The 13,898-nt window shown below is 32.6% G+C and overlaps 1 protein-coding gene across 1 annotated transcript in view; it reads left to right on the top strand.

Annotated features, from left to right (window-relative positions):
* Positions 1 to 502: 502 nt before the first annotated feature.
* The window catches only part of LOC134249846 (uncharacterized), a 59,678-nt gene continuing 46,282 nt past the window's right edge, over positions 503 to 13,898 (top strand). Inside the window, exons 1-14 of the mRNA XM_062732215.1 lie at positions 503 to 1,236; positions 4,208 to 4,397; positions 4,524 to 4,550; positions 4,995 to 5,098; positions 5,865 to 5,935; positions 6,102 to 8,230; positions 8,346 to 8,705; positions 9,459 to 9,779; positions 9,967 to 10,296; positions 10,557 to 10,970; positions 11,143 to 11,340; positions 11,512 to 11,553; positions 11,755 to 12,093; positions 13,382 to 13,708. Coding sequence (XP_062588199.1) covers positions 847 to 1,236; positions 4,208 to 4,397; positions 4,524 to 4,550; positions 4,995 to 5,098; positions 5,865 to 5,935; positions 6,102 to 8,230; positions 8,346 to 8,705; positions 9,459 to 9,779; positions 9,967 to 10,296; positions 10,557 to 10,970; positions 11,143 to 11,340; positions 11,512 to 11,553; positions 11,755 to 12,093; positions 13,382 to 13,708 — 5,242 coding nt within the window. The 5' untranslated portion in view covers positions 503 to 846. The remainder of the gene's footprint in view (positions 1,237 to 4,207; positions 4,398 to 4,523; positions 4,551 to 4,994; positions 5,099 to 5,864; positions 5,936 to 6,101; positions 8,231 to 8,345; positions 8,706 to 9,458; positions 9,780 to 9,966; positions 10,297 to 10,556; positions 10,971 to 11,142; positions 11,341 to 11,511; positions 11,554 to 11,754; positions 12,094 to 13,381; positions 13,709 to 13,898) is intronic.

Below are 13,898 nucleotides of genomic sequence, written 5' to 3'. Positions count from 1 at the left end.
AAAAGTTTGTTTTACCAGATACATTATTTACATTTGTTACGACAGAAGCTTGAGCAGGGAAAGGGTTAAATGTCAAGACAAGCATGACGCTAAAGTTTTTACCAATTTATATTTAAATTTTTCTTATTGTGCTGTATTTCACAAACCCCGAGTATGCATGGATTTTGGGTCGGTTTGCATATTTAGGAAACAATTATGACATTTTATGGTCGACAAATTGAATGAAGTATTCAAATTGGATCAAAAATATCTTTACAAATTGAATTTTAGTTTAAAAAACCTTCCAATATTTCAGTCTTATTTTAAAATCGTTTACAGATAGTATATCTATACCATGTAGTAAAGTTTTTGGTGTTATCGAGAAGAATGTATATTTGAAGAAATCATATATGTTTAGTTTAAACATTACAGCGTGATTATGTATTGCATTTACCTAAAAGTTTTTAAAAGTCTGTAAGCTCGGTACTACAGTTCAGAAGCAGTGAAGCATGAATAAGTGAATCAATAGTAGAAGACTGCATAGAATAGACTTGAAACCAGGAAGTCAAAATGAAGAATTTAAAAGGAGTGGAACCTCCATTGCATTGGTTTAAAAGAATTAATGCAGCTCTGAAGTCGCATTATTTAAAACAATTAGGCAGGATTTTTAAAGAGGTTGGATTGATTCCCAGTATTACTGTTTTGATTCTACCATGATAGTCAAAAAGTAGTCTCCTTTCAAGACCGTGACAACAAACTATCATGAAAAGATGTTAAATATTGGAATTGGTGCTTCATGAATATTTGATATAGTGGTGTAGTTTTCTAAACGGATCAAATTTCGGGCTGTCCAAAGATAAAGGAGATATGGAATATTTCGGAAAATCAAGAAATGGTGATTATCAAAGACATAGACCAAGTCAAGAATATTCCCCCGATAATCGAGAAAGAAGTGAACTTCAGAGTTCCAGAAAAACAACTCCCAGTAGTAACTTTGAAAATCTGAATGGGAACGGAGACAGAAATTCTCAAAGAACACGATCTATCGATGGTACGGCCAATGGAAGTGGCCCTAGACATCTGCCTCTTGGTGGTTCGAATGTATTTTATGGATATGGTGGTCCCTTCCGCCTTGATGACGACACCGATGGAAGCTCTGAAATGGATTCCAGCTTGGGTTTCAAAATTCAACCATGGATGGATAAAATTACAGGTGGAACATTCAAGAGGAACTACATAGATCGATATTCATTTCGGGTAAGAATGGAAGGATCTTGTTAGGGTTATTTAATGTTGATTTTTTAAAATGTATTTTTACTTAGACAAAAACATATAGAAATCCTAATTTACCGAACAGTTCTTCTGGTTAAAATTCGTTTCTGATGCTAACACATGTATTATGCATAGAAAAGTAATCCATGTTATGAACTTTAAAGAAAAAGAAAGTTAATAAATAATTGGGGAACGTTACAAGTATAAATCTTATATATAAACTGTATGACGTGGATGTTGAGTAAATAACTTTAAAATCTTTTGTCTTTGCATATATATTGCACTAGCAAGAGGGCTACGAAAGTCTACCAAGAAACCTTCAGATATTCAACCAAAGTCATTTTGAATCATAATCAGAAAACGGAATTTGTGTCGTCCGTTCTAATAATAGCTATTTGACTCGTTAATTGCTTCTTTCTAAGAAGACTTAAAATATCTTTTGGGCACACCCTAAGAAGTTGCGTAGTGAATTCACAATTACCTCAAAAGATTGTTTTAATAAGTCTCTAAAACGTGTGTTTATTCTAAATTCTTATTACATGTAGTAATAACACTATATTTAACAAAAAGATTTTATCTTTCTGACTCTGATTGTTCAACTGCAAAGAACATTCCTTTAAAATCTATAATGATACAAATAGAAAGAAACCCTATCTCAAAAAAGCTGTTTAGATGTTAAACTTTTTACGTTGTTACACTGAAATTTCCGAGAATCCTACTCAGTTAGCTGAATAATCAAACTTTAAAATCTAAAAACATTTCAAAGGAAATGCAGGTAGTTCCCTTCATTTTTCTAACATGAACATACGGCGGGTATACACAGAGGGATGTATGGGTCAGATAGTAATTTATACAATTGTCAGTTTACCACAACCAATCGATGTTTAATTGATTTACTTCATCTTTCTGATTAATATCTATAGATCTGTAGCTCATCATGTTTTTCTTTTCTTTTATTACACACTTAGTAATAAATACAGGTTTTTTGCATATGCGATATGGCTGACGTCACAATAGCCGTATCAACCCTGCAGGGCTGATATGGATTTGCGGGGCTGATATCCGTATCAGCCCTGCAAATCCATATCAGCCCTGCAGGGCTGATACGGCTATTGTGACGTCAATATCACACCCTTAGTAAATTAAACCACAACAACAATACTTGTGATCATACACAATTTTTGGTGGGTTCATATTCTCTTAATTTTAACTTTTTGAAAATAAGGTTAATCTTAATTTACAAATACATGTAATACTATAGAATATTTTCAAATTACGGATCAAGTGCATTGAAATAGAAGTAGAAACAAACCCAAATCTTAAGAGACATTAGACTATGTACATGTATGTAAGAAGTCCATGCATGATTATTTACTTATTTTCTTCTCAACTGAATGTGTTCTGTATTTTATTACTAAGTATGTAATAAATATAATAAAACATACCCTTTTCCATATCACATCCTGTATCAGCCCTCGACCAATATCAGCCCTCGGGCCTTCGGCCCTCTGGCTGATATTGGTGTCTCGGGCTGATACAGGATGTGATATGGAAAAAGGTATGTATTATTCTCTATATAAAGAATACATAAACGTGAAAAACGTGAACAATTGTGTCTTTCACTAATTAACAATTTTCAATTGCCAATGAGTACATGACTAATTCAATTAGTCATGTACTCATTGGCAATTGAAAATTGTCATGTACTCATTGGCAATTGAAAATTGTTAATTAGTGAAAGACAATTGTATTGTATGAATGAACTTTTGAGGTAATTACTGTTATTTCATTTTGCAACATATTACAAGATTTTAATATGGAATTTTTTTAGGGAATACTGAATTTTAAAGCTATTCGATATATTAAAAAAAAAATGACCATTTCTTGTTAACTTTCGGTAAAAAGGAACCGCGTACACTGCCTTGGTTCTGTCCGACCTATTGAAATATGAAGTACCGTTTTTTCCCCGGTACTTAAGCACCAGAAAGCTAACAATGGTATTAAAAGACAATAATTTTTGCAGATAAATGTGGAGAACAAGTGTCATGCATTATTTAATTTCAAAATTTTAAATCGTTTTATGCGTAGGTTGAAATTAAATTTTTCATTTTGCTATTACACTCAAAGAATTCTGAATTCAACCAATAATTTTTTTAAGAGTCTCGCCTTTATAGAACTAAACTCAATTTTGTTCTCATATTCCCAAAATAAACTCGTGTTTCAGATATTGGGGCATATGCATATTTTTTAAAAAGTTATTTAATAAATGTATATTCAGCAGAGTCTACTTCAAATCATACAAGGAATTTAATTTATACTATCAAAAACCCATTCTCTAAAAGTTCTTGTGACATTGTGGTTTTCAATCATCTTGCATGCAAAGTCACAGCTACACAAAATCAAAAGGGGTCTCGAGCCATATAATGATTTCATAAGAATATTTACAAGGTCTACATTCAATATTTAAAGACCACGAATAGACTGTTATTACGTAAACTCTTAAAACTGTAGAGGTATTACGCGAACATCAAATAAAAACTACAATAGTTAATGAAATCTCGAATAAAACAGAAAAAATGTTGAGAAGAGAAGGAGAGATTTTTTTCCCGCTAAGACCTACAGACTTTTCAAACGAGGAAAATGTTATGACCCACCGCTATATCATCAACAAATTAATTTAAAGTTTTCTGCTAGCCTCACCTCACTCCTTAAATATACCATCTGTATGATGAACGTTTACAGGGCCTTCATAAAACAGCTAATATTTTAACCCTATATATTGAATAAAAGTATAATTATTCAAATTTCAGTTGTAGATGCGATATATCATTTCTTTAATTATTCAAGCAATATTATTCCAAATTAATGCTATTTTTCAAAATTATTATTTTACTGCATGTCAAATATAATAAATAAATAAAATGATATATATATATATATATATATATTATTTAAGCCCTCACTCCACCATGACTCCCAAAACAGGATGGGTGATATTCCTCAGTTTCGAAGCAATGCAAGTTCGACTGAATCCTATACCAAGGGAAGTAAATCAAGAACTATAAAGACAATTTTGCTCATATTTTTGGGGATCATATTAATCGGAATCGTAGCTGGAGTAATCGCATATTTTCTCTCAAAGAAAGGTATTTATTCAATGTTTAATCCAAACTTTATGTTTTTCTTTTTATAAATATTTTCGTAAGCAGTTAATTTTTTACTGACGCATGAAAACGTTTTTTTTAAATTATATGAATGGTTTTTTTTTGTAGAAAGTGGAGATACAACAATAAAATATTGTAAGTATTAATATTTATTCAAGTTAAACAAATTTTAATTTTATGCACATGTACATTAATTATGAACACTGCTTCACTCCATGGGACCCACATGTAATACCACCTTTGAAGTTTTAGAGGTCCGTGTTTTCTATGCTCCAAAATGGCTTATAATGTACTTTTAATCTTGCATACTGTTCGTTATCTCAGTTTATTTTATACATGTGCTTGTTTTGCACGGTTAGTAAAATAATATTCACACTCTGAATCTTTGTTTTAGATATAATAATTAGACGTACAAAATATGCTATTTCTGTTTTAAAATGTATTTGATGAACATTTTTTGTGCCATAAATTTTAGAACAAGAAGAGTGAAGTATATTATTCATTAATAATTTCATGAGATACTTTTAAACATCATATGTTTCTAAATAAAAGTTGATAGTGAATTTATTTCATCAACAGATGTAGCATCCGGTGAGATAAGTCTAAATGAAATCTTCTATGAAGAGTTGTCAGATACATCTTCTGAAGAATTTAAAAATTTGAGCTCGGAATTCTGCGGTGCAGTAAGTATATCAAGAGTTCTGTTTACACTAAAATATTTATTGAAAACGATAGATATTTACTCTTTGGTAAAAGATAGATTGAAAGTTTTTCTTCACTATTTTATCTTGTATGCTTTATTAAACATAAAATCGATGCTTTAAGGTGTCCTTTCTCCTTTTTAAAGAAATGTTTAAAAGATATGTTAATATGATATTTCTGTAAAATTGTATAAAATGTTTAAACGATTGATAAGTGTGTTTTAAATGAAAAAAATTCTTGTACTTTATATTTATGTACCTTGTTTATATAATACGTTTCCTCGTCAGAATATAACCTGAAGAGCCAGATCAGAAATACTTGAATTAGTTGGTGAACACTGCATAGTTAATTTATTTTACATAACGTTATCTCATTCGCAAACGGAACGTTTACTGGTGTATGTTTGTCAACATCCATCTTTTATTATTCGCACAAAATGTAAACTTTAGACTACTTCGAGTCCCACGAAGGGTTTAGAGTACTGTAATTGTAACGAAATTGTAAAACACTCAAGTTATTTATATTATCTTAAGTTTGTTCGCTTCTAGAAAAAAAAGATGAAAAGCTATTAAAGGTATAAAGAAAGTTATTTCAATATTTTATCTACATATTATTTGATTGCATGCTTTGCATATTCAAAGAAATTTACATATGTAATAGTACATGTTATTGTAACGTTCGAATTAAAAAGTTGGGTTTCAATTCTTCCTTACTTTTCTAGTCGACATTAATATATTTTTTAAAAAGATTACAGAGGCGTTAAAAAACTCCACGGAAAACGGGGATAAATACAGACTGTGCGAAGTAATAGATTTTAGGTGAGCATCTTTTACAAAAATCTTAAGTTCAAGATAAAAGACAAGACAATTCGCCTAGCAGATTTATTCGAATTTGTAGTAGGATAAAGTGATATAATTTCAAATTTATGATTTATTTGAATATTAACATGTTGTTCATTAAACTGATTAAATAATATTATTTCAGAAATGGGAGCATAAAAGTTCGATTCAAAGTGTATTACGTTTACACAGCTACTTTCATAATCACCAACGAGACGGTCCAGAAAGATCTTAATAACTCTTTAACACCTCAAAATGCCGGTCTCGCACAACTTTCAACTTTAGTTATTATAAGAGTGTCGTTGAAAATCACCGTCGAAGTGGAGACTTTCCAAAAAGTAAACGATCCTGCCGCAACCAGTTTACTACCTTCTACCACCCCACCCACAACAACAGAGACAACTACTGTCCCGGCAGCCACCACGACAACATCGGTCACTACAACACCTACCACATTACCGACCAATGAAACAACAGAGACTACATTAGACGATACTTCAACTCCAACCACTTCTACAACTCCGATGAATACCACAACAGCAGATTATTCAACAACACCAGAAACTGAAACTGCAGAGACAACAGAGGAATACGATGCCACGACCGAGGAAACACAATTAAACATTACAATAACAACATTAACAGCGGAAAGCACAGCTGACACCAAACCAACACCAACTACAGAAAGTACCATACCAGAGACCACAGAAAGTAGTACTGAGAATACCATAGCAGTGAGCACTCAAACAGAAAGTACAACAGAAAATACAATACCAGTGACCACTCAAACAGAAAGTACAATATCAGTGAGTACTCAACAAGCAAGTACAATATCAGTGATCACTCGACCAGAAAGTACAATACCAGTGACCACTCAAACAGAAAGTACAATACCAGTGACCACTCAAACAGAAAGTACAATACCAGTGACCACTCAACCAGAAAGTACAATACCAGTGACCACTCAAAGAGAAAGTACAATACCAGTGACCACTCAATCAAAAAGTACAATACACGTGACCACTCAAACAGAAAGTACAATACCAGTGACCACTCAAACAGAAAGTACAATACCAGTGACCACTCAACCAGAAAGTACAATACCAGTGACCACTCAAACAGAAAGTACAATACCAGTGACCACACAATCAAAAAGTTCAATACATGTGACCACTCAACCAGAAAGTACAATACCAGTGACCACTCAAAGAGAAAGTACAATACCAGTGACCACTCAAACAGAAAGTACTATACCAGTGACCACTGTAGCCGAAAGTACAATACCAGTGACCACTCAAACCGAAAGTACAATACCAGTGACCACTCAATCAAAAAGTACAATATATGTGACCACTCAACCAGAAAGTACAATACCTGTGACCACTCAAACCGAAAGTACAATACCAGTGACCACTCAACCAGAAAGTACAATACCAGTGACCACTCAAACAGAAAGTACAAAACCAGTGACCACTCAACCAGAAAGTACAATACCAGTGACCACTCAAACAGAAAGTACAAAACCAGTGACCACTCAAACCGAAAGTACAATACCAGTGACCACTCAACCAGAAAGTACAATACCAGTGACCACTCAAACAGAAAGTACAATACCAGTGACCACTCAACCAGAAAGTACAATACATGTGACCACTCAACCAGAAAGTACAATACCAGTGACCACTCAAAGAGAAAGTACAAAACCAGTGACTACTCAACCAGAAAGTACAATACCAGTGACCACTCAAACAGAAAGTACAAAACCAGTGACCACTCAAACCGAAAGTACAATACCAGTGACCACTCAACCAGAAAGTACAATACCAGTGACCACTCAAACAGAAAGTACAATACCAGTGACCACTCAACCAGAAAGTACAATACATGTGACCACTCAACCAGAAAGTACAATACCAGTGACCACTCAAACAGAAAGTACAACTCAAACGACAATGAGCTCAACAGAGAATATTAAGCCTACGACCACGGCAGTAAAAGACATGACAGATATGTCATCCACCGACAGGACACCTTCGACAACAATGGCAACAGAAAGAACAACAGATACGAAGTCATCAGTCGAGATGACAACTACAACAGAAACAAAAAATACAGGAACTAATGCAACAACACAGACCATAATAACAACAACGAACATTATATCTATGGTACCATCAGTCTCTATAGTAGACACAACTTTAGATAGCACAGCAAACTTTACAATAAAAAGTACATTTGAAACTACGACTGCTGTAACCGTGGAACATACAGCAGGTTTGTTTTCAGAAAAAATATATAAATTCCTTAATCAAATATAATATAATGCAGTAAGCAATAGAAAATGACCTATTCTGAATTGTATTCACCATGTTGTTTTATATCTTCTCAGACATCCGAGCTTCCAGGATCACTGCAATCGTCGGTGAATCTACAACAACACAAGCATGCGTTATTATTCCAGATGGAGAATGGCTTCATGTAGAGCTATCAATCGACTATAACAGCTCATCACACGTAATTGCAAAGTTAGATCATAACAAAACATTCGAAAAACCAACCTCTTTAGACAGATTTAACGGTAGCATCAACATGGACGGGGAAGATATTGTTGTCAGATTAACTGTGGACTTAACATTACCGAAATCAGACTTCTGCACATGGGATGGCCGATACTTTACGAAATGCTCAGTAATTATGAACGATACCATGCAAACCAGCAAAAGCAATGGAAGTCAAATTTCAATTACAGGTAATAAATTCTTTCATGTGGTAAGGGATTATAAAGTTGTTGTTAACTTTAGACAAATATTGATTTTTTTCTTCTTAAATATTATGTTTTTTATTATTTTTATTTTATGTACATGTATAGTACTCATTGAAAGTAAAACATTAAGTCAAATACACTTCTACATACCATTAAACTATATAGCTACATTTTGTTAGAATTCTTACAAGTTTTCAAAATAGTATATACCGACAATCGAGTATTTTATACATACATATAGCGGAGTTTTGCGGACAGGACAATTTGAAAAAATGCAATTGCAAAATTTTTTTTCGATATTAATTAGATCTAATGTAAATGCACATTTCTTTCTCAATTTTGGAAAGTGAAGCTCAATTCATCGTTGTTAAAAGCTTGATATAACCTGTAATTGAATCTATTAGGTAACAAATGTATAAAATCTAAGGTAGAAACCCGTATAGTGGGGTTTGAAATATATTTTATTTATAAACATACGTATAGATTAAAATTTCTTTAGAATAATAATGAAATTATTAAGTTTTCTTCTTAAATTATGATTGGTAATATCTAGAAGTCATATCCCTTGCATGATGAATAGATTTTCTAACCTGGATGAGCCAAATAACTACATTTTCACTTGCAGAAAATACACTTTATACTGCAATTTTATCACTGTGAATGTGTACATTTTCCTTTCAAAGAGCATGTACTTTAAAAAAAAAAAAAGCATGATTCAATTTTCTTTAATACTTTCAGCCCCAATGGCAAAAGTCAACATAAACCCTGGAGTCGATTATACTGAAGGCGATCTGGTAACATTTAATTGTTACACTAATATAGACCCAAATTATAGTGAAGTAAGTCTTGAAATAAATTCTTTTGTGATGGACCAATTAATTATGTCACCCATTCCATCGGAAAGAAATTCTGACTGCTCCGTGAATGCTACGTGGTCTGCTAGGTCACCAAATCCTCTGACGACAAACGAAAATGGTGTTGTAATTCGATGCATTGTCAAAAACTCTTTGCTGGATAAAAGCGAGACAATAGAAAAGACACTAAATGTGTCTGCTGTAGGTAAGAAACTACTTTTAACATAAAATATTCAATATAACACGATATTTGATAATGAAGTTAACTTTTCAGGCAAGTTGACAGAAAGTTTTTTTTCGTTATACATAATGATTTTTTAAAAGAAAGAAATATGAAATATTTTCATTTTTGTCATGAATATTTTTCATTAAAATGTTTTGCTTATTTTCAGACGTCGCTTTTTCCAAATATTCTTATTCGACGCTGACAAAAGAAGTCCAAGTGATAGAATGCATAGCCCGCGGTGCATCCTCAATCTTGCAGAACATGACAATTATCAGAGATAGTGTTGACATTGTTACTTTGGACGGATCGGGTACACCTATGATTCTCACATCAGAAATTAGATACAATGTGACAAAGGAAATCGATGTTGATGATGTAAAGCTAATTTTAAGAATACAAACGGTTGACTGTGAAGACCAGGGTACATATAGATGCAATGTTTTAACAACAAAAAATGATTCCAGAAGTTCTCCGCGCATGACGTTCAATGTTATAGGTAATAACAAATCTGTGAATATACTTTTAGTTCACATACGTAATCACTAATTTATATAAAAATATATTTTTTAAAGAATTATTTCTTATATAGAACAATATAATTTCTATTGATAGCTTATTAGATGTAGATATATGCAGGCCCTGCCTATAATAAGCATTTGTATTGAGTATACGAGGTTTCAAATACAGTACCACTTTAACAAGTAAAATGTTATTTATCAAGGTTTTCTTACAATATGCTAAATTTATTTGTTTAAGGTGCCACACCTACCTTGACCCTGAATCCTGATATTTATGAAAGGTTTGCAAGGCCAGGCTTAAATCATATTTGCAGGACGACACACACTGGAGACATTCAAAGTGATAAATACCTAGAAATTCAAGTTTATCGTCCAAACGATACATCTGGATTTAGATACTCAAAGAAATTACCGGAATCAGAAAAGGAGTTTAATTCTAAAGACAACATAACATATATTAACATTGCTGGGACTACTGCCCGCTTTCTCCTTGTTTCTGATTTTTCTACGAACAATTCATGTAACAATACCCAAACCATTGCATTTTTATTGGATCGACCAATGGAGTTTGACAAAGGAATTGTTAAATGTGTTTTGAGAGATGATAGTTTTGAATATGCATCTGCAGCGGAAACCATAACTGTTATTCCAGGTAATTGTCAGTATATCTTCTGTTATAATAATCCTTTATGTGCTACCTGTGGAAAGACTGGACAAATAAATGATGGAGAAAACGGAGTGTATTTAATGAATTTGATTAATATTGTAAGAAATAATTAAAAATTTGTTAAACTAGAATTGAGCATTATCTTTTTTTCATGCAGACGAATATTGTTTTGGTTACGAAGATATACCAAAGCGAAATCATCCAAACAACGATTGTCATTACTTCGTGAATTGTGCAGAGGTCGGTGGTCGTATGTATGCAACGGGAGACAGCTGTAGACGTCCCGGTGAATGCATGGACTTCAGTCTTGATTATTGCGTCGACTGTGACGAAAATTTTACCTGTAAAAGTCCTGGTAAGAAAAAGATGTACAAATAACTTTAATAAAATAAAAGAAATCACTGCAATACAACACAAACGTGTTTTATGCATGTAAAAGCTTTTTAACTATTTATTAATAAATAGTAAATAAATTTTATCATTTATCCCTAATGTATATTTCTGATTTGCATAAATTTTATTACAGAACCAGTAACAACAACAACTACATTAGCTCCGGGAAAAACATGTAAGGATTCTTTAATCACCCCTTGTAAATATATTAGGCATTAGAAGAAGCAAAATGTCTTAGATGATTTCAAGAGCTTCTCTTACCTCTTTTTTATGGTCCTTATGTGTCCAGTTTACAATTTAATTAAATTCTTTTAAAATACATGTAGACTTCTGAGGATAATTGTTGTCCGCTACCTAATGATTTGAATCATTACAGATGTACAATGTGCTGATGTCTCCCAGAAAGAAGGTTCACCTATCACAATCAACTGCACAGTCCTCGATGACACATTTCAAAGCCTGAATGTAACTTTGACTTCATCTTCTAATTTAAATATTGAAGAAATTGTGGGCGTTATATTACCTGATGGAACAATTAAAAACCAAGCAAGATCATCCCCAGTTTTAAGTACAACATTCTCTGTGAGTTCTAAATATATTCATTTAATCATTGCTTCATCTTCATGTATGGAGGAAGGAAAATACCTCCTGACAGACACAAACGTCTCCATGGACACACAACCATCGATCTCAGATTTCTACTTTGATAACTTAGGTAAGCCTTACCCCTTTTTTGACACCGGTGAGCAGAGCGCACTTAGGGACCGCTTTACCCGGCGTCTGTCACATCTTGAACTAAAAGAAAAATGTATTTTATATTTTGCACATATATAGCTTGGCACTATGGTTTTTGTATTTTACCATGGTTGCCGACCTAGTTATCCTTTTGTTATAACTTTGACCTTAATTTTGAAAAAAAAATTGAGAAATGCAGATATACATTTATAACTTATTTTTGATATTTAAGGGATAAGATGTTAGTGTATGCTAATTAGAATGTACACGTTTGTAATAAAACATTTTGAAAATACCAGCTTTACAGTCCTTGACATTCGAACGACTTTGCGAAATATACTACACATTATGAAAATTAAACATGTCTTTTGAATTTAGAGAGACAAGGATTTGATAAGTAGCATTTATACAACGTTTATGAGCTCATGACAATGTACATCACACTGAAAATTTGAAATTCAATAACCACAAATTGAAGATGAAGTACTACTAAAGTACAAATATGGATTGGTGTAGACGTACAATTTCGATAAAGACAAAGTCAAGTCTCTTTCGAACGATTGTTTGAAATCACGTATTAATTGATTGATTGATAAATGATTTATTTATAATATGATTTGTATTTCTATTTGATTGCCCGATTCTAAGGTAGCCTTACTATCCTTAGATTTTTCCATGAACTAAATGCAACTGAGAAACATAAAAATAGTTGACGACTCTTACACTTAATTTCATCTTTAATGAAGCTAAAATCAGGCGACACATGTGTTCCTTGGAAGATTGTAGTTATCTTATGCATTTATTGTCTTATCAAACTATTATATAAGCATTTTGGTTTCTTATTGTTTTTGAATTGCTGAATCATTGAGGTAAATGCTTAAATTACCGAAATCTGTTCGAAGAAGCTAAAAACGCCCGAATCCTCTATTATGGGGGCGTAAAAAGTTTTCAAAAACAATCGATCGTTGTTCAATATGTTCATCTTTTTCTCAAGACTCCATTATATTGCGTGTTGTCGTTTTGATGTTCAAGTAATTGTATGATATTTCTTTGATACTCTAAACCAGAATGTATAAAATTTAGTGGTTTGGTATTTATATCTAACACATATAAAATTTAAACAATCAAGTAGATTTCATAACATTAAAGAAACAGCATTAAAGGAGTCGAATGAGATGCGAATCTTTTGATATAAATGAAACATATCCAGTGTTCAAGTCACACCATACTTAATATTATCTGTATGATTATATTTGGTTGCATTGCAGTTCCTGTGAAAGAGCTTACAATCAATAGTGAATCGATGTACAAGGAAGGGAAGCCATTAATGTTTAACTGCACGGCTACAGTTGATTCCGACCATACCGAACTTCTAGGATACTACAAGCTTCCAGCTGATAATTCATTTGTAAAAGTACAGGGAGAACAAACTATTTTACAAAAATTTACTCAAAACTGTACCAAATCAGTGATATCGATGTTTGATACGGGTTTGATAGTCTCGGCAAATCTAAACGGAACTAAGCTGAAATGTCTGTACAACGAAATTAGCCCAGAAGTCTCTGAAGAAAAAAATGTTAAGATACAGTCGGCAGGTAAATCTGAAACAGAATATATTTAATGTCAGTAGCTTTATTCTATAGATTTGGTTTATTGGTATGTTGGGACGTCGCATGGACAAAGAAGCATAAAACATTTAACTGTAATTAGTATATGAATATTTCCCCTTTATTTATAATTACATTAATATGAGATAAGTAGCGATATTTTGAAACTAACAGCATA

This window comes from Saccostrea cucullata, unplaced genomic scaffold (assembly GCF_032062105.1).
Source record: "Saccostrea cucullata isolate Sc308-1 unplaced genomic scaffold, CSIRO_AGI_Scuc_v1 ctg160, whole genome shotgun sequence".
NCBI classification, from domain to species: Eukaryota; Metazoa; Mollusca; class Bivalvia; order Ostreida; family Ostreidae; genus Saccostrea; species Saccostrea cuccullata.
Note: the sequence above shows the minus strand (reverse complement) of the source record. Positions and strands in the feature narration are given on the sequence as shown.